This window comes from Melozone crissalis, unplaced genomic scaffold (assembly GCF_028551555.1).
Source record: "Melozone crissalis strain CALT ecotype California unplaced genomic scaffold, PUWL_Pcris_2 ptg000006l_1, whole genome shotgun sequence".
Taxonomy (NCBI): Eukaryota; Metazoa; Chordata; class Aves; order Passeriformes; family Passerellidae; genus Melozone; species Melozone crissalis.
The window spans coordinates 37,673,527-37,692,990 of record NW_026535784.1 but is presented as its reverse complement, the minus strand read 5'-3'; the positions used below and the strand labels follow the sequence as shown (position 1 = coordinate 37,692,990).

Below are 19,464 nucleotides of genomic sequence, written 5' to 3'. Positions count from 1 at the left end.
TTCTTCCAGAATGCTTGGACAACATGGCAGCAGAGAGTAGAGGCAGTTTCATGGGATTTTGAATAGTCACCTGCGGAATGTGTAATGACAGACATCCAAAATGTGTTCCAGTAATTTTTTACCTTTGGTGTTCAGAAGTTGTTTTTTTAGTTTATTGGTAGTGTTGATAAAGTCAAATAACTTTATTTTCCTTCATAGTGAGAATTATTTTTAAATTAGAAAGCTATTAATAAAAAAGGGAACACAGAATAATTGCTGTCCTATCTTTACCTTAGCTATTTCCCAGACTATTTACTATTTTAAGGCCAAGTTAACAGATGTTTTAGTCTTCTATGTGAAAAACTTCAGACGTGTATGGAGAACCAGGCTGTGTTTGCTGAGTTCCAGGGTGAAAAGGACCTTACAACTCTGTTGTGTTCCTGTTTTGACTGCATGTGGAATGGGTCACTGTTCTCCACCATCCTTGGGTTTTGGGCTTCTTGGGCAAGCTGCCTTGATGCTTCTTACAAAGGTAGTTTGGGATATCTAAGGAGAAGACAGTGGGGGTTGAGGTGGTTGGTGTAGGCTGGGAGAAGTGGGGTGATGAGCACACCTTTGTTTCAAGTCTGATTTCACAGACTTTCTTCTGGGCTGAGCATTGCCCAAAGCTTTCTGCATGGTGACATTCACAGCCCATCCTACCCATCAGAAGGCAGCCTTGTCAATGTCTTCTGTTGCGCATGTTTAGGAATGTTCCTCCTCTGAATTAATTCTGGGATTTAGTACTCACTCATATGACTCCAGGCGTTTTTCCTGGTAGGATAGAAGAGGATTTCATCTGGTGCATGTAAAACTAAAATTCCACATAGAAAATATTGATTTCTACTTACTGTTTAAAGTATATTTAAATATAGTACTGGAAGCATGAATAAATTAATATTCCTGCCTCAGGATCTCTTGTTGTTCACTTTTTGTGCGTTTAAGTCTTCAAATTGCATCTTCCTAGAATTAACCTGTGGCTTATATGATCTGATTTTGGTGAGGTGGCGTGGGTTTTTTTGGTGGGCTGCTTTTCTGGCTTTCCTCCCTCTCTCCCATATCTGAATGCCTGTATCCTTTTCAGGCAAACACTGATATCTGCAAGATACTAAAATGAGGTTGGAGGATTTGCAGATTTTTAAGGTTGCAGGCCACTAGTTTTGGGAAGCTAGGTTAAAGAACACCTTTAAAGACTGAGATAGTATACAATCTCTCACTCCCCACTTAATGATGGAGAAAAAGTGTTTATTTTGGGTTTGTTTCTTGATCATTTAACACCTTAGAATTATCAGGAATGTCAAGTCTGGTCTTTCCTGTTTTTTTGTTGGCAGACTTCTTGAATTACTCAGTAAATTAGGAGTTTTCTCAGGCCTAAAAAAATGAGTATGCTGTTTATCTTCAGAAGGGGAGCTGTTGTCTGAGTGTCTTGAGTTAAATGGGGGGTGGGGGGTGGTGTTAGGAAATGAAGCTAGATATCCTGACTAAAAATTGCTCTCTGATTAGAGGTCTTGTCCTTGGTCATAAGTTTTTATTAGGTTTTTTCCTTGTTCATTTGTTTGTTGATGTGGTTTTCAATTTGAAAAGAAATTATTTTCCATTCTGTGTTTAACTTGTATTTTTATCTTTCTTAATGTGTTCTCAACATTTCTATTTTTTCTGGTGTGGAAAAAAAATGGAAACAAAGCAGAAAACAACTGCTCAAAGAATCATTTCCTTCAGTTAGTTCAGAACCGTGATTTAGCATAGCATATTTGTCTTCCACTACAGATCAGCTACTTTTTTACTGTCAAAGCAGAAAAGTAACTGAAGTGAATAATTTGTAGGCTGATTCTTTAACAAAACCTGTGGATATCTTGCTGCATCACAGCAGTGGGGTAACTGTTGATGCCCTGATGTAGTGTTCTTCTCTCCAATAGCTTAATATACTTTCTAAAACTAAATACCATCTGTGTAAGTGTGGTTGTGAATGGGCTTTAAGTGTTGCACAAAGGAAGGATGATGGGCTGGTGTATAAATCAGTGGAAACATGCAGCTGCTGTTGAGAACTTGTTGGTTGAATAAAGAAATAGTGTAACTGAGAGTGAGCTCTGCTTTTGAACATGGTTGCTGTGTTGGAAGATGTGAAGAAATTCCAGTTACGCTTAAACATATGTGCATGTATTTTTCAGTTCTTCTGTATAAACAAATAGTGAGTATGTGGGTGGATCAGTGGCTTCCAGATCATGCAAATATATGGATTTTGGTGGAGCTGGGAAGGAAGATTGACAAAATTAATGCAGTGATATTTCCTTTGCATGTAAATGGTGTCCTCAGAGTACTGAGAGTACTGACAACAAATTACTTAAAATGCAAGATTGCATTTATCTTTAAAATATTTCATATTAATGAAAAAAATACAAACTCAAGATCATGAAGTTTACCCCTTAAGAGCATTTTAGGGGAAATGGTTGAAGCAAGTATCTTGAAAAATCCCTGTAACTGAAAGTTGAGTTGTGTTGTGCCACTAAGATCTAGGCAGTCCTGTGCTGAATATTCTGAACACAGTTATGCTATGCCCAAGTGTACATCACAGTTGTTGAAGAGTTGAGGATCATTTTTCAGATCATCATCAGTATCCTAAACATAGTGATGAAAGCAATCATTGATCAGAAATCAAAATCAGCAATCAGAACCATCAGCATGGTTTCTGCTGCTGGATTGTTGAGCTAGTCTTCTGGGAGAAGAGTGAGGCTATTTTTTAATTTTTTTTTTGTGGTTGGGGTGTGTGCAAATTACAGGATCTTGGGACAGTGAAGCCATTCACTCACTGGGTGGACTTTCCAATGCCTTCATTTAAATTTACTGCTTTTCAAGGTGTTGCCTTCCAAAGTCAGGTTAATCTTGATCTTTCATGAAATTCTTTGCTAGTGTTTTTTTTTTCTCTTTTCTAGGTAAAGAAATTAAAAGCCTTTGATGGAGATGTATCAAAACTGTCTCAAGCTGATTCCTTCATGTACTTACTAATCCAGGTGCCAAAGTAAGGAGATGGTTGGTTTGTTCTGTTTGTGATAAGTGTTCTTTTTTGGCTGTCAGTTCTAAACCTGTTCGTGTACTCCAGCTATGCTCTTAGGATTGAAGCCATGGTGTTGGAGAGGGAGTTCTCACCCTCCTGTGCTTCTCTACAGGATGACATGAAAATTATAAGACGGGCAACAAAAGGTAATTAAATATGTTGGGACATGCCTAATACTCTTGTTTTTGTTAGCATGTTAATTAGTCTGCATTACGAAGACCAGAGCTTGAATTTCAGGTACCTTAGCTATTAAAAGGAGGCTAACTCCCCTCTGACAAATGCCATCAGGGTGTGCCTGGTGGATCTTTGCTTCCAAAACCAAAAATCTGGGGACTTTGGGTACACTAGCAGAAATTCATGTTCAAAGCCTATAAGTAATGTATCCTAAACTGACAGAAGCAAAAGTGTCTATGACCAAATTAGGATGTCATCTTTTGAGTGCAGTTTGCTCATTCCTGCACTGCTCTCCCTGTGATGGAATGTGCTTGTTACACCTCTCTGCTTATTCTTTCGGAGATCCATAGGAAAAAAATTACTAATTTCTAAATTTCTCTATAGGCTACTTCCTTTTGAAGTGGCAATATTGATAGGTTAAAATCTTTATTGTAAAGAATACCTTTGCTATTCCTTGATTTTCTGTTTTTATTCTCTGTTTCGCTACATACCTGTTCTACTCTTTACATTTCTCAAGTTTTGAACTGCTGCAGATGGCTGTTTGTTGGGTAGTGTAGGGTCTTCTACTCTGCAGGAAAATAGTTGATTTCCTGGTTCCAGTTAAACATTAATGCTAACCCTTTACAGTATCTTGACTTCCTCTTTGTCCTGTTCCTCAATATGAAATTAATATTTCATGCTGGAAATTTTTTGACAGGCTACTAGATCACTGCTTAGACTGCTTGTAGTGGGTATAAAATAGTGCACTAATTAAAATATTCAATTATGATCACTGGTGATTAGAATAGTCCTTTGAAGTGAAAGCAAAGGGAAAAAAAGCATTTTCCCACCAGTGGAGATTGAACTTCTCATTGACTCAGGAAAGTGTGCAGTACTTAGGATTAGGTCTGAGTTTGGCCTTTTATTAGAATCTCTTTTAAATCATTGTTCTTTGTGTTTTGAGCAACAGACATATGTGAGGGAATATGTTATGTATAAAAGTAGCCACACCTTAATGTCCTTGTGTCCTTCACCCAAGACATGTAAACTGGTGAATTAATGCCCTCCAGAGAGGAGCCACTTTGGTCTCCAGCTCCTGCATCAGGCCAGTCACACAAATCACTGACTGGGCCTTCCCTGTGTTCAGTCCGCTTGGTCATGTGCTCTTCTCCTTTTGGTCTTTTCACTCCAGGGTTTGTTGATAGCCTGAAGTTGTTTAAGAACTATGTCTCCTTTTCTATTGCTGTCTCCTAGGTTTCTGTCCTGTAATTAAATGGAGAGAATATTTACTTCAATTTTAATGCTGATAATCACTAAGGGTTAGGATGGTCTGAACAGCCTGGTGGATTCTCACCTGGCCTGCAGATGGATGGGTGTCACAGTGACACGGGGCGGGCTCCCACTGTGTGAGGTCTTTAGGAGTTGCCTTCTCCTCTTGGCCTTGTGAAATTTGCTATTTTCTTATTTATTCTCTCCTCTCTCTTCATCCTTGTGTCCTCACCTTGGATCTATCTTGTTAGATCAAATGTTATTTAACTATTTCTATGGTTTTAGGTTGCCAGTATTGAAATACAAATGTGTAAGGGCTATGGGCTTCCAAAGTGATTCATTGCTGTATTGTGTTGTGCAGCTGAATGCAGGATAAATTACAGAATGTGGACTTGGAACCAAACTAGTTTTTCAAAGTATTTACACTACAGTCAAAAGGATTCCACCTTTTATTTTCTTCATTAGTATAACATATAGTACCTCACATTACAACCAGCTCATATTGATTTTCTTGCCATATGGATAATTGCAAATTTGGAGTTGCTTGGTTTGCTGTGCCACATTTATTAACTCTTTACAGTTTTGAATTTCCACATCTTATTTCTAAGGCAATCCCTCTGGTGCACATATATTGTTTTTTGCACATACACTGTTTTTTGCTGGTATGTGGCTGGGTGAAAGGGTGTATGAATTCAGACAGAACACTATTGTGCATTTTGCAAAGAAATATACGTGCATACATATAAACCAGGCTTGTGTGATGGGAAAACTTTAAAAGGCTGTTTTATTCCATGTGACTCCATGTCACACTGAATATAACTTTGTGCTAAATCATCTTTGGTATGACAAGTAAAACAAATGCTGCTCTGAGTTGGTGATCATACAGAAATAAAATGATGATTCATAATGGGAGTGGGATAAGCAAGGAAAATTTAAACATTGTCTGTTATCTTTTCAGGCCTTATGGCCAAGTCTCCTGAAAAAAGAGTAGTTGTTCAAAAGCCCAATCCTGGCAGATGGCAAATGGATCCTGCAGGGTGCAGAACACTGGAATAATTAGTAGGTGGTGAGGATACTTAACCACTTGCATGAGACATTTGCACATTGCAGGATTAGGCCCCAAATGTTTCCTTAGCTGCTGGAGGTTGCCTTGGAAATACTACACTTGCTAAGTTAAAGCCTGAAAATACACTTGAGGTTTGTCAGTTGTGCTTGAGAATTGGAATTAAATAGTGCCATTATCTTTCCCATGACCTCTTCAGTTTATTGGAGTTTCTTGTCAAATTTAAAAAAAAAGCTGGAGATGAAGAGGAGCTTGCTAACTGACTATATTTCTAAACAAACAATTGTTAGACAGCAATTTCCTTGTTCCTTACAGAGCTAATGACTTGTGAGGAGCTGCATTCCATATTGCACTTGGTCCTTCAGGCTGGGAATATTATGAATGCGGTAAGTGTCATCCCAAAGGGAGATGGCTGGTGGGCTGTACCTCCTTGTTAGTGCTGCAGTGCTCTGACGTCATCCCTCAGGTTCTCATCTGCTCTTTTGCAAATTGTTTCTTTTCAGGGGGGTTATGCTGGCAATGCTGTTGGATTCAAACTGTCGTCGCTGCTCAAGCTGGCAGACACGAAAGCAAACAAACCTGGGATGAGTCTGCTGCATTTTGTGGCTCTGGTATAGAAAATCTATTTTGCTGGTATAAGCAACTTCTACAAATATAGGTTCATTAATTGATACACAATATAAGGGGCTATGTGTCTCCAAAAAGCAACTGTCTCACAGCTTTGATTTAATCTTCACCTTTCTTCTCCTGCCATGAAATTCACCCAAAATTACCTCTACTTTGTCATCCTATCAGAAACCTCATGGAAAGGTTAAGTTTTTATATAATGTAGAAACTTGCTTTCATCAAACTTCTTCACTGTAGATTTTCTCTTATTGTCCCAAATTCTTACACTGTGGAAGTGATTTATTCTGATAAAAAATTCTCTCAATCTTCCCATTGAATCTTTTGAACAGCCTTCTTGATAGTTTTTTCTTCCTCCCTTAATGACTGATGTGTGTTTTTTAAAGCTGCTGCAGACATTTTCAAGCTATTTTTCCTTCCTTTCAAACTTTTTGATTTTAAAAGGGAGAGAATTTAAATGCATCTATTTGACTTTGGTTATCTGTGTACAAACTGGCTTAAGTGATTTAATAGGGTATAAATTGATGTTTGTGCAGGAAGCATCGTATCTGCTCAAACAATGGCATCAGTAAATTGTTCTTTCCCTGACATTCCTTATTAATACATCTGACTTGTGTTCACTGGCAGAAGCACCTCTTATTTTTCACTGCAAAATGGAAGCTGTCGTTTAAAATCCCCAGTTCTGATCCCTGCCTTTCTTTAAGGGATGTCCTCCACTCAGTTGTGTTAGGATTGAATGGGAAGAAAAACAGTGCAGGAGGGAAACCTTTAAGTGCCCTCCCAGAAGCTTTAGAACTGCCAGACTTAGGGATTTTGGCATGGTGCTGGAATGTTAATGGATTGTGTGTGTTTTGGTTTTGTTCTGTTTGTTTCAGGAAGCCCAAAAGAAAGATGCTGCTCTTCTCAACTTTTCAGAAAAAATTAGGAGTGTTCATGATGCCGCCAGGTGAGTTAAAAGAAAACTGAAAACTTATGGTTAGAGTGAAATTGGAATTTTCTTATTTGTGAAGCAATGAGGCTTATTCAGGAAAGTCTTGGCACAAAAACAGATCTTTACAAATGTTTACTGTAGCTTTGAGGTCTTCATTTCCATTTACTAGCAGAAGTATGCCTGCAATGTGCCTTCAGGTATGAGGTTTTTTTATTACATGATCTCCATAGGTTTTTGGTAATTCTGTCTCTGTCAAATGCATGTGCCTGTTCTTTATTTTCAAGGGAACGAAGTAAAGCATGATACTCTTTTTCCTTAAACCAATTTCCATCAGTTTCTGAGCAGGCTACAATCCTTTTCCAAATCTGGTACCAGGGGCAGGTGCTGGCCCTGGCTTCACTTAGATGCTTTTTGAGATTTCATTTACTGTCTTGGTGGAAAATCTGAAGGGTTTGTGGCTCTGCATTTGTAAACTGAAGCTGATTTGTACCTCAGTAACTGTGCTTACTTCAGTGAGACAGTGTGATCTAAATCTGAAACCTGGAAGCTAGCAATGCTGAAGTTCTGTTCCCAGTTTTGCTACTTCCTTACTTTTGAGCTTAGGGCAATCTATTTACATTCTTTTCCCAGCTGCAAAATCCAGTTTCTTAGATCTGATGGAGGGTTAAGTAATGTCTGCAAAAGACTGAAATCTTCTGAGGAAAGGAGTGGCCATGGAGTTAATCAGAAAATTTTTGAGGGACCACCTGTGTGGCTCTCTGCCATCCAACCCACACACCTTTCTGGCAGTTTGCCATGTGGCCTGCTGGGGAATGCAGCTTTCCTCAGCATCCAAGCCCCCTGGCAAACAGGAGAGAAACAGGCAGAGTCCCAAATTTGGTGATATTTATTTTCTAACCACTTTGTTCTTTGATCACATTTGTTAACATTGAAGATCTTCTGTTGTAACTCATGCTGAAGTCTATTCAGGGAGTGCACTTTGTACATGAAAATGAAACAAAATTAAATATGTACCTCACCACTGGGCATGAGGAAGGTCTTTAGACAGAATTGTCATGTACAAGTTGCTCATAAATCCACCCAGTTAGAGCATGTTAAAACAACTACCATTACGTTCTTTATTTTTTGTTGTCTTTCCTTCTTTACTTGTAGGCCATCCTCTTCCTCCTTCACAGGCAGAGAAATGTAGCCTGTATTTTCTACTGCTTTTCTTAGTTGCAAAACCACCATGTTTTCCCAAAACAGGGAACTATTATATATATTACTATTATATATATAACTATTACATATATAACTATAATATGATATTAATTTGTGTGTGTACTGACAAACTTACAGATGTGTCACCTTCTGCTGCCATGTGCATTTCAGTCAGGCTGCCACAAGTTCTTCAGCTTTAGTGTTTGGAAGTCATGCTGCTGGTGAGACAACCTTAGGAGGAGCATGTGTACAGTTGTTAGTTCTTAGCACTTGGCTACCTGTACTGCTTCAATTCCTAGGCAAAGTTTAGTTCTCTGGTGAAGGAAATGCCATAGGTTTAGAAGCATTTACCCTCCAAGTGACTGGGAGGCTTAGGTGGGAGCTCCTGTGGTATGGAATGTGGGTCTCCCAGGACAACACTTAGATTACACCAGATCAGATTCCTGTGCTCTTCAGTTTCTGAGTTCCCTTTTCACAGCAGCAGCTTCACTGCTGGTGTTTAGCAGAAGGATGAAATATTGTAACTGCAGGGTTGAGACTGTGTGGGTTGCATTGCTGTGGCTGCTTAGAAGAGTGTGATGTGCAATTTCATGATGCCAGATGCTACTGCCAAAATCAGTAGTCCTGCTGATGGTCTCTTGTGGCCCCCTTTTTGTGGTAGCTCCTGCACTCAAACAGTCATGTAGGCAGTTGGACCAAAGGATCCATCTGGAACAAATTGGCTTTTTCCTTTTCCTAGGTTAATTTTCAGTTCACAGAGGTGGCTGGCCATCTTGAAAATGAGTGCTAGGCACCAGGAGAGAAAAGGAACACCTGGACAGAGGCAGGGCAGCAGTAACCTTTTTAAGGTTAGGTGGGTAGGACTGGCTGGAGTTAATCATGAAACCACACCCCACGGGAATCTTTTCAGGTTGCAAATAAGAAGAAATGTGCTTATCTCTCTCCTAATTTTCAGTGTCTACTCTGGAAAGATTTCCTGAACAGGCAGGTCTTGTTTGATAGCCTGTTTGCACTCATGTAAAGCATCCACTTTTGCAGTTGTGGCTAACCTGTGGGCCACTCCTTCTCTCTTGATAAATGTTCTCTGTACATGCTATTTTTAGGTTATCCATTGATAGTGTAGAAGCAGAGCTGCACTCGCTGTCTGTCAAGACCAGATCTGTTAAAGACAGCATCCGACGAGACCCAAAACTCTTTCACCAGATGGAAAACTTTCTCCAGGTTTGTAGGATATCTGTGTTAATGTGTTACTGTTGCCTGAGTACAGCAGCATTCCTCAGCTGAATACAATTTGTGTGGACCTGTCAATAAACAGAAGCACTGTTTTAATATGCCTAGCCTGTCAGTTTGTACAAAGGTGTTCCAGCCTCCTGCTGTTTGTCAAGTAAGATTGTTGGAAGGGCTGTGTTTTTACAGGGAGGGATACTGAGTGTACATTGCCCAAGGCTTGTTAGGCAAGCGTGTTTAGTGCGTGCGAAGGCACTGATGAAGATCAGTAGTTAAAATATAAGACAATTTGGAGTGGTCTCTGCTTTTGTACTTTGCAGCTGCTCAAAATATAATGTCTGCATGTTAGGTTATTCTGGAGCACATCAGTTTTAGCTGAGGGTGTGCTGAGGGACGAATGTTGATGGCTGGGTGACTGAAGAGATATTGCTGGAAGGTTAAGGGACTCCTTTCTCTACTAATTTACCCTTAACACAGAGTCTCTCTTACTCAGAGCTGTACCATTAGGCCGTGTGGGTTCTCCTTTTTTTTTTATTTCATTGAGTTCTGCAATGGCTTTACAGGCCTGGATGTGTATAGCACTTACCTTGGAAGCAGAGTTCTTGGTATTTTCTGAGTATGTGGTGATGCCTCGAGAAATACATATTATACTTCAATTAAATGATTTTTTTCTGTTTCACACTACAGATAATTATTAAAAGTAAGAAGGCAGGTGTTGATCTGGAACTTAACCCACCCTGATTTTCAACTTGCAAATGTAGTTAATAGTCCCTGTAGTTTTTCAGGAGATGAAAAGCTGATGAAGAAAGGGGCAGGTTAAGATTGAAATACCTGTCCTCATTCACTCTGAATTGTTGGCTTTTATCCATTGCACCCAGACTCTTTAATGTTGTGTTTTAACATGTTTGGGATTTTAAAAAATTTAATAGGTGGTTTTATGTAACACTACAACCTTGTTTAGGCCACATTCCAAAAGAAATGTTGGGGAAAAAATAATTTTACAAATGCATACCTTGCATAAACACTTCCGGATTTTGTCTCTAAATTACAGGTGATAACCAAGCTGATCTAAAAGTCAGCTTTGATTATTTCACCCTTGTGAATAAACTCCTGAAATATGTGGGAGGAACTATTTTTTGATGTATGCTTTTATCAGTTGTCCAGTTTACTTTCAGGTTTTATTGTGGACTTTTTTGTCCCCTCTTTTTTCTTTTTTTTTCTTAAGACTAGCAAGTCATATTTGTTCCTATCCTAGTGGTAAAATTTTCCAAGTAATTCCTGAAACGAGGTTTGGATTAAGTGGTCACCAGTGCCTCCAGCTGTATTTTCCCACCCCAGTGCTACATTATGAAAAATGAAAAATATTTAGGGGACTATGAGTTAGAGAAGAGATTTGTCTGAAAAAATAACTTTTCTTCTCAGGTTACTTTGAGCTACAGGTGGTGTCAGGTGGGGGATTGTGCAAGAATAGAAGTGGATAGCTGGTGATGCAGACAGAGGAGACAGGGCACCTAATCAAAGTGTTTTAAGGAGTTCTGCTGCTCAAAGTCTAATCACAGTCTTATTCTCTTCCTCCTGAATCTTCTTCCAGTGAACTAGTCTCATCCTGTCTGTATTGCTCTGTACTTATGGTTCAAAGTGCTACTTTAGGGGAACATTTTCTGGATGTGTTAAAATATATGTATTTTCAGTGGTTCCTTACCTTTCAAGTATGAAAACCTTTTTTGTTGTAGTCTATGGTCACCTTAGGAAGGAATTGATTTTGTGGTGTATATCCATGAATCAGTTCATGTGTGTTTTTGGAAAAGTGGGGAGGAGGAATTAATCCTTCATGCTTAGTTGAAGGTTGAAGGGGAAATGGGAAAATAAGGAATGAGGAGCTTTTAAGGAGCTCCCAGGAGGTCTGTCAGTGTTCTAGTACAGTCTTTGATTTTACTCATCTAAAACTTAAAGCAGTAAGTTTGTTCAAGGGCTTTTGAGCTTTTTCCTGGTTTCCATCCTAGTCACAAGAATGTACATTTTGACTGATCCATTTTTCCTGACCTTTACTCAGTTTGCTGAAATGGCATGTGTCCTTTTGTTAGTACGAGATCTCCATTAAAATTTTAATTTCCTGGGCTCTGTAACAGCTTCTAGCTTGGAACATGAATTTCATAAGTTTCTGATATATGCACGACCTGTTGTGACTTAATTTTTCTGTCTGGTTCATGTGTGTATGGTTTTTGCTGCAGTTTGCTGTAAGGCATCTAAAGGAGCTTGAACACCAGAAACGAGAACTGCAAAAGGAGGGAAATGCTCTCATTGACTTTTTCTGTGAAGACAAAGAAACTATGAAGTTGGATGAGTGTTTCCAGATATTTAGGGACTTCTGCATAAGATTCAACACATCTGTTAAGGTAAGAGTGCTGAATGGGATTCTCACACTTCTGAAATGGATATTGGCTCACATGAATTAAGTTGGTTTTTCTGCTTAAGGGGCATTTTGTATCTTGTAGTATTTGATTTATTTGCTCAAATGGCTACAGAAAACTGCACTCCTGGAAGCATTCCTTGCCAGAAGCCCAGGTGGGAATGGCCATTGTGAGCAGCCCTGCTGCTCTGCATCTTCTGTTTCAGGTGGGCGAGACCACTGGGATGATAGATCAGGGTTGTTCATTGGCCTGCTTGTAAGTGGGCACCTCCCTTCTGTTTTGGTGAGGAGGCTGGTGACTGCTAAGCTGAGCTGTGAGACAGATTGCACAGATTTCCTGACCATGGGTCGCTGTTCAGGTGTTGGCCTGGTAGTGTTGGATAGTTGGAAAGGCCTTGAGGTGTGCCCTGCCATTCCTTGGATGTACCTGCCTGAATCCACACTAGCTCAGGCTCTCCACTGCCTTCCTCTACGTGGCTAGAGGCACTTCACCAAGTAAAGTAAGGGCTGTGTATTTTACTTTGTCCTTTCAAAGGATTTTTGTGGGTGAGAACTTGAAATAGGCCTATGGCAGCAAGATACCTTATCCCCAGTGTGAGCATTCATTTGCTGATACCCTGAATTGGTCCTAAATAATTCAGGAAATGTACCAAGATGGAGGAGCGAGGAGCAGTATTTGTATTAGTGTTGGTTAGTTTTGGTTCAGCAAAGGCTGTCTATTGTTACAGATATTTCTTAGGTCTTTATAAATAGAATTAATGAGTTGGATCGGTGCCCTTTTGCAATCTGCCTTTGGCAGCACTTTAGATAAAAGCTTTGGTTCAGAAAGAAGAGGACAGTGTTGATTCGGAGCGAGCTGACAGGATGTTCAGCTAACGTGCCTGTGGTACCATTAGTTTGCCTAACCTTTACCACCCAAGACAGCACATAGTTACAGGAGGGTGCACATTGCCAAATGTCTAAAACCAAATGGTGATAGCTGTTGCAGTCAGTTTAGCAAGAGAGGACTTCATCCAGATATGTTCAAATATTGGGGATTGAGGATTTCATTCATAGTCACATATTACAAGTGGTGGATAGATAGCTGTGACTTTTGAGGTCCCCTCTTTGTAATACGCACGTACACTCTAAAAAATGACAACTTAGACTCTTGCTTGCAAATTTGAGAAGATTTGCTTGCTAACTGTGGATTGACCATTGTTCCTACAACATTACCAGAACAATTTAGAATTAAAATGGCAGTTGCGACAAAAGAATGTGATGTGTTGACAGCACGTCCAACAGTCTAAAAAGATGGCTTGTACCACCATGGCCATGTGCATATATTTCAAATGCTTAAACATTTTTTGCAGTTTTTTGGCATGTCTAACTATGTGCTTAAAATAGGTTTTTTCATCTGAATAAAATCTCCTAAAACATGTTCTGGGTGAGGTTAAAATATTCTTTTTTTTAATATGGAATATAGTATTAGTATCTGCAACTATTTTGAACCATTTCTCTTGACAATGGTATTTTTAAAGTTGAACCTTTAGCATTTGGCAAGAATTCATTCTGTAATTCCATACCTGTAAACGAAAGCTTCCTGTCAAACATTTTTCCTGAAATGCAAGTTTTTTCTTTTCCTTTCTTAGATGTTCAGGTTTCTTAGGTCTCTAATGCATCCTATCTTTCAGAGCCCAGCATAGTCTCAAATCCACTTTAAGAGGTGAAGATTAATCCATTCATCCCAAAGCATTAGGCTTTTGTTTACTGAAAGCTTTCAGGTGACTTTTCCTAGTGGTGCAGCTCTTCTGTTGTCACAACAATGGGAAGATTAAACTACACAAAGCGTTAGACAAATAAAGGTGCGATTTTTTTAAACAGTGTGTCATTGATTAGACCAGATTTAACAACATGCTGGAAAATCATGTAATTTTTGAATCCTTTGTCAAGACTAGCCTGTTCCTTCTTTCTTTTGCTGCAGCTGTACTGGCTGTAGCAAGCCAAGTTCTTCATTTCAGAAGTAACCCAGAAAGTTCAACCAAAGGTGCAGTTAGATTAAATCTGAAGCCTAGAGGTAACAGTTAAAATGCTGATATTCACAGTAAATCACTGCTAATTATTTTAGTAAAAAAGTGTTTACTGTGTTGTCTTTCAAATTCAAACTACCTGTTCTATGGCTTCCTGAACCAAAATCCCTCAGTTTAGCTGCCAAAAATCTCCTTCCTACCATGGGCAATCTCTGTACTGCAGTTGGCAGTTTTTGAAGCCGACAGTGATTATGAGATCCAAAATTGAAGCGAGACATTGACTGATGGTCCTTGAGTGGTGTCAGTTATGTCTAACTATTGTGAGGCATTGTGTTAACTTATCTAATTTGCTTTCATATGCAATTAAGCAATGCCTTTTCACAAAATTTTCAGTCTGTAATGGTAGAGGAAAGTATCACTGTGCAGAAGTTGGACTTGCTGAGGAACAATTGCAGTGGTAGTAAGGTAGGCTGGAAAAACCACGTTGGCTGTATGCTGGTCAGACAAGTTTGTCTAAAATACGGATGTAAAGATTAGATAGAGGTTTACTCACCTGGTAAGACTGCCACCTTTAAACTTAGTGAGGACTTGGTGCTCTCCATCTTACATCTGGAACTCTTTGGCTTGACCAAAGAGTGGTTGGGCACTGGAACAGGCTGCCCAGGGAAGAGATCACAGCACCAAGCCTGACAGAATTCAAGTGTTCAGACAATGCTCTCAGGCACGACTCTTGGGGATGGTCCTGTCCAGGGCCAGGGGTTGAATTCAGTGATCCCTGTGGGTCCCTGCCAACTCAGCATGTTCAGTAATTCTAAGATGTGATATCTGCTTGGGTTTAATGGGTCAATTGGTTGGTCTTTGCAAGGTCTGGTGCTTTTTTTGCGTACGCTGACCAGATGGATGTGTCATCCCATTAGTTATGCAGGGAGCTGCTCTCCATAGGGTTAATGGTTGCGGGCTGTGGTTGCCACGGTGATTTCATGTGTGTGTATGTATTGGAGGTTGGGAGTGGGTGACAGCAGTACGAGCTAACTTCGATGGGAAGAAATAAAGGGAGAGAGGAAGGTGTGTGCCTTGTTCTTATGCATAGGACACTGTCCTCTGAGACACATATTTGTGATTTTCCTCCTTCAGGAGAATAGGGAACGAGAGATCCAGGAGCTCCATAGTCTGCAAAGGCAAAAGGAGCTGGAGGAGAAGCGTCGATCCTGGGCAGCTGGAGAGCTTGGGAGCTTTGGGCGGAGCAGCAGTGAAAATGATGTAGAGATGTTGGCTAAAAATGGACTTGGAGAATTTCTTCCCTTCTTGCAGCAGAGGCCTCAAAGCCCTTTGTACAGAAACACAAATTCCAGACGCTCTCGACTTTCTTTGGGGATGACTGCAGACAGGGAGTTGCAGAGTTTCCTGGAAATCTCCAAAGATGAGGATCCAAACAAGTTTAACAGCCTTCCCCGTGCAAACACCCGGCAAGCAAAACCTAACGTAGCCTGGACGGAATCCAAGGAGACAAGAGATCTCAACTTAAATACCTTGCACTTGCACCAGCAGTCTGAAATGGAAGCGAAAAGTGGTGGCCCCGTGCAGGTGCCTCCAGCTCAGCCCAGCCACCTCAGCAGCTCAGCCAGCCCTGGTGCCCATTACTCACAGAGGAGCACCGACTACAACTTGCACACTTGCAACGCGTCCTGCGAGGAGTCCACAGACATCAACGCTCTGGCCCTTGCAATTGAGGAGCGTGAACTTGTTAAAGGGCTACGAAAGTTTGATATCCAAGGAGCAAAGCCTGCAGAAGATGCACCTTTAATATATTTAGAGGATGCTGGCGGGACAGACCTGGAGACTCTGGATGATCTGAGCTTCCGTTCCCTGAGCACTGCCGATGATGAGCTGCCTCCAGCTGGCAGGAGTTCCAGAGAGGCCCGTGACCATCAAACCAGGGCAGTGGGTTGCAAGACTGAAGCTTTAGAGCCCAGCAGCAGCAGCCCTATGTCTATGGATACAAGTGTTTCAGGAAGTAGGGAAGATGGGCCAGCGTGCTACATGTCAGATACCACGACTGATTGTTCTTTGACATTGGACTCTGAAGAGGGAAATGATTTTAAATCGGCAGACAACGAAATAAGAAGTGAGGTTGGCAAAGCAGGCTCTTCTGGCAATGATGCTCAACACAAGGCTAGATCTTTCTTCTCAAACCTGAATTCCACCTCTGACAAGGACTTGTCTCTTCACACTTCTGCCAAGGATAAGGATGATGCTGATAGCAAACACACCCTTCCTAAAGAAAAACTCATAAAAAATAAAGATCTAGTAGGACCAAAGGCAAACTCTCTAAAAGATCGATCTCCAAGCTCCACAAAACCCGGTGGCACTCGCCCTAGCCACACAGCTCCTTCCAGACCTGTCAGAACTTTGAATGCCTCTGAGAATGAAAGTATGAGGAAAGTGGTGCCTATTTCTCGGTCGAACAGGGCACCCAGCACCATGAAAAAGCCAGAAGCCAAGCCAGCCCTTCGTGAAAGCAGCGCCGTGGAGAGTCGACTTTCTCACCGCAGCTCTGTCCGAGGCACGACAGACACGCTGCCAAGAAGTCCCTACAGGCACAGCATGTCAGTAGAAGAGCCAAAGTTACGAAGGGGCACTGTCACCTCAAGCAGTGCTCATTTCGAGAGGGACAGAGTCGCTCTCAAGAAGCCAGTCTCTAAACCCATTAGGAGTAGTGTCAAATCAAAGACAGATGAAACAAAGATGTGTCGCTCCAGTGCAAAACCCCAGACCCCTGCAGATGACACCAAGGTTGCCACAGTCAGTATTCCCAAAGCACCACCTGCTGTCCCAAACTTTGCAAGGAATACAGTGGCCTCTTCTTCAAAGCGTGCAAAAGTGGATCTATCCACCTCTTCCAGACCTCCACCCATCACAAGGTCTGTGTCCCAGAGGCTGCCTAAAGTGAAGCCAGCAGTGACCTCTGATGATCCAAATCCAAAGGAGAACAGCGTGAGTACTTTAAAGAGAGCAAATAGTGCCAGAGTGGTTGGAAGAAGCATCCTGCAGGGAGAAGCTGTCAGCACCAAAGCAGAGCCTGCACCAAAGGAACAGGGAACAGTGGAAAAGGCATCACTTAAACTGAAGGATGCAAACCGAACCACAATTGGTAAAATCCTGAAGCCATTATTGAAATAAGGGAGAGGGGTTTTTTAATCTTGGAATGTGAACACTTGTCCAAGCACTGGATGTCTGTGTAGTGAAATTCCTTAAAACACTAACCTTGCCAATACATGGCATCATGTGCTTATTGAAGTATGGCACACTGTTGGAAAAGGGCAAGTAGCTGTGTTCTGGTCTAAATCCTTTTTATGAATTTGAATGTATTTAAAGCTACTGTGATGGAATGTGAGCAGAACAGCAAATCTTCGCATTTGTGATAAAAAAAGTTACCAAAAGCCAAAAAGTTTTAAGAAGTTTTAGCTACGAGATGAAACACTTTGTGACAGAAAACATGGATTAAGGCCAGTTTTTTTTGTGTGTATATAAGATTCTTCCTAGGACTCAAGCCTTTGTGCTTGTTGGTTTCTTATTTGATGTCAAAATGAATCCTGTGGAACAGTACTGAAATGAACTTAGGTGATTGTACTTTCCATTGCTATCAATTCCTTGGATTCGGGAGCTCTTTTTGCCTGTTGCAAAGTCCATTGCTGGCAATTGGACAGACTGGGAACTGCTGGCCAAAAAATTGTAAAACAAGACCTTTGCTGTTTATGGCTGTCTTTAACCTCCCTGAAGAATTTATAGCATGTTTTATGAATGTGTATGTGTGTCTGGGGAAGGCTTTCTGCTGGGCAGGAGGCTTGTTCTCCAAGGATGTGGCAGCATTGTCTTGCATGCACAAGTGGATGTGGCTGGTGCTGCATTGGATAGCACAGCTGGAGGCTGTGCCTGTGGAAGGGCCATTGGCATGACGACTACTCCTGACTTGTTTTGATCACAAGCAAACTTGCCAGCTTTTGGCCATACAGAAGTGCCATATATTTATGATACATATCAGGATGTTTGCAGCTCAGCTCTTGAAGGCTGCAATGTAGTGCTGAGCACTTTCTTACCATTCCATGTTTCCACTGGTTTGTATACTACCAAACTACTTGAATGTTGCAATGGCTCTCGTTGAGCCATTCGTTTCCCTGCCTCCTCCTCCTCCTCCTCCACTCCTGCTCCTTGTCAACAAGAATATTTAGCATGAAACACAGAGCTTACGCATGACAATGTTTTTGTAGAGTTCTTTGGTTGCTTCAAATGTGGTTTTTTTATGTTTAAAGAGTCTAAAGGAATTAAACTAGCATTTGATAAGCTTTTTGCAAAGTAAAAACACCCCTTTTTACTTGCAGATACAAATTTTAACTTCTGTAAGACTTAAGATACAGAGAATGAGGGTGAAACGCATTCAGCATGCTGTGCATCTTCCCAATAGAAATGTATTTAGGTGGGGAAAGTGCTGTTCTCCTAAGCATTTTATTTAAAGAATTGCCTTTTATTCACTTATGAATGAAGCCTCATTTAGGAATAAAATAAAAAACAAAAGGGAAATCTCTTTGGACAACTGGCACTGACATGCTAGTGCTAGATCTGTTTGTCTGCTCTATCCCTCTGTGCTGGGAGAGTGTAATTCAGTGAGAATGAGCTCACATGCTTCTCACGGGCTGGTATCAGGGACAGCTGGCTTTGAGGTTTGAATCTGGCAAGGGGCCTTTGGCTCCTCCCACGTACCAGCCAATCTTGATGCAGACATCATACCCAAACACCATAAAGTATTGCACAGGGCCTCTTGTTTGTGTCTGTCCCACAGGGAGAATTTATAGAGCCCACTTTTCTGCAAGGGCAAATATTTTGCTTTTTGGATAAGCTTTTTGGTTACTGCCTCCATTGTGGGTTAGGTACAAAAGATCTCCCTTTATATTTGTATCTGTATGGATGTATGCACATCTGCAAGAGCAGATGATTGACCTTTTTCCTTTTTTTTAAAGAAAGCAACAAATTTTATTGGTAGCAAGCTTGAAAAATAATTTAAATGTGTTTGGAACATGTAAATAAATTTCTATAAATCTGTGTAAAAGAAAACCAACTGTATTTAATGGAACATTTATACATTTCTGAGTAACTCGGTAGTTTAATAAAGTTCCCATTTACTGGGTATGATGTTTGTACTTTCTCCTTCCTATTACACTCTTGGCTTTGGTCCTGGAGATCTCAAGCAGCTGAGTCTGGGTGGGTGACTGTGGGAAGGACTCTACAGCAGAAATCATGGTGCTTGAAATCCTAGGTTTGTTTTTATATTGAGACATGCAGTTGAATTGCAGTTTCTGAACATTTTTGGGCTTGGACTTTCTGCACAGGTTTGGGTATAACATAGAAGGCATTAGAGGTAGATGCAGCACTTCATGTGCACACTGTATGTTGTGGCCAAGACAAATGTTCATGGCACTGACAAGTCTGGATCTGTCGCTATCTTCATGCCTT

The 19,464-nt window shown here is 40.8% G+C and overlaps 1 protein-coding gene across 2 annotated transcripts in view; it reads left to right on the top strand.

The window, feature by feature from the left end:
• FHDC1 (FH2 domain containing 1) overlaps nt 1–19,151 on the top strand; it is a 37,148-nt gene extending 17,997 nt beyond the window's left edge. For both annotated transcript variants that reach the window (XM_054295618.1, XM_054295617.1), the window contains exons 5-12: nt 2,949–3,034; nt 3,116–3,216; nt 5,871–5,941; nt 6,059–6,166; nt 7,055–7,125; nt 9,414–9,531; nt 11,769–11,933; nt 15,091–19,151. In XM_054295618.1, the coding sequence (XP_054151593.1) occupies nt 2,949–3,034; nt 3,116–3,216; nt 5,871–5,941; nt 6,059–6,166; nt 7,055–7,125; nt 9,414–9,531; nt 11,769–11,933; nt 15,091–17,136 (2,766 nt within the window). In that variant the 3' untranslated portion in view covers nt 17,137–19,151. The remainder of the gene's footprint in view (nt 1–2,948; nt 3,035–3,115; nt 3,217–5,870; nt 5,942–6,058; nt 6,167–7,054; nt 7,126–9,413; nt 9,532–11,768; nt 11,934–15,090) is intronic.
• The last annotated feature ends 313 nt before the right edge of the window (nt 19,152–19,464 follow it).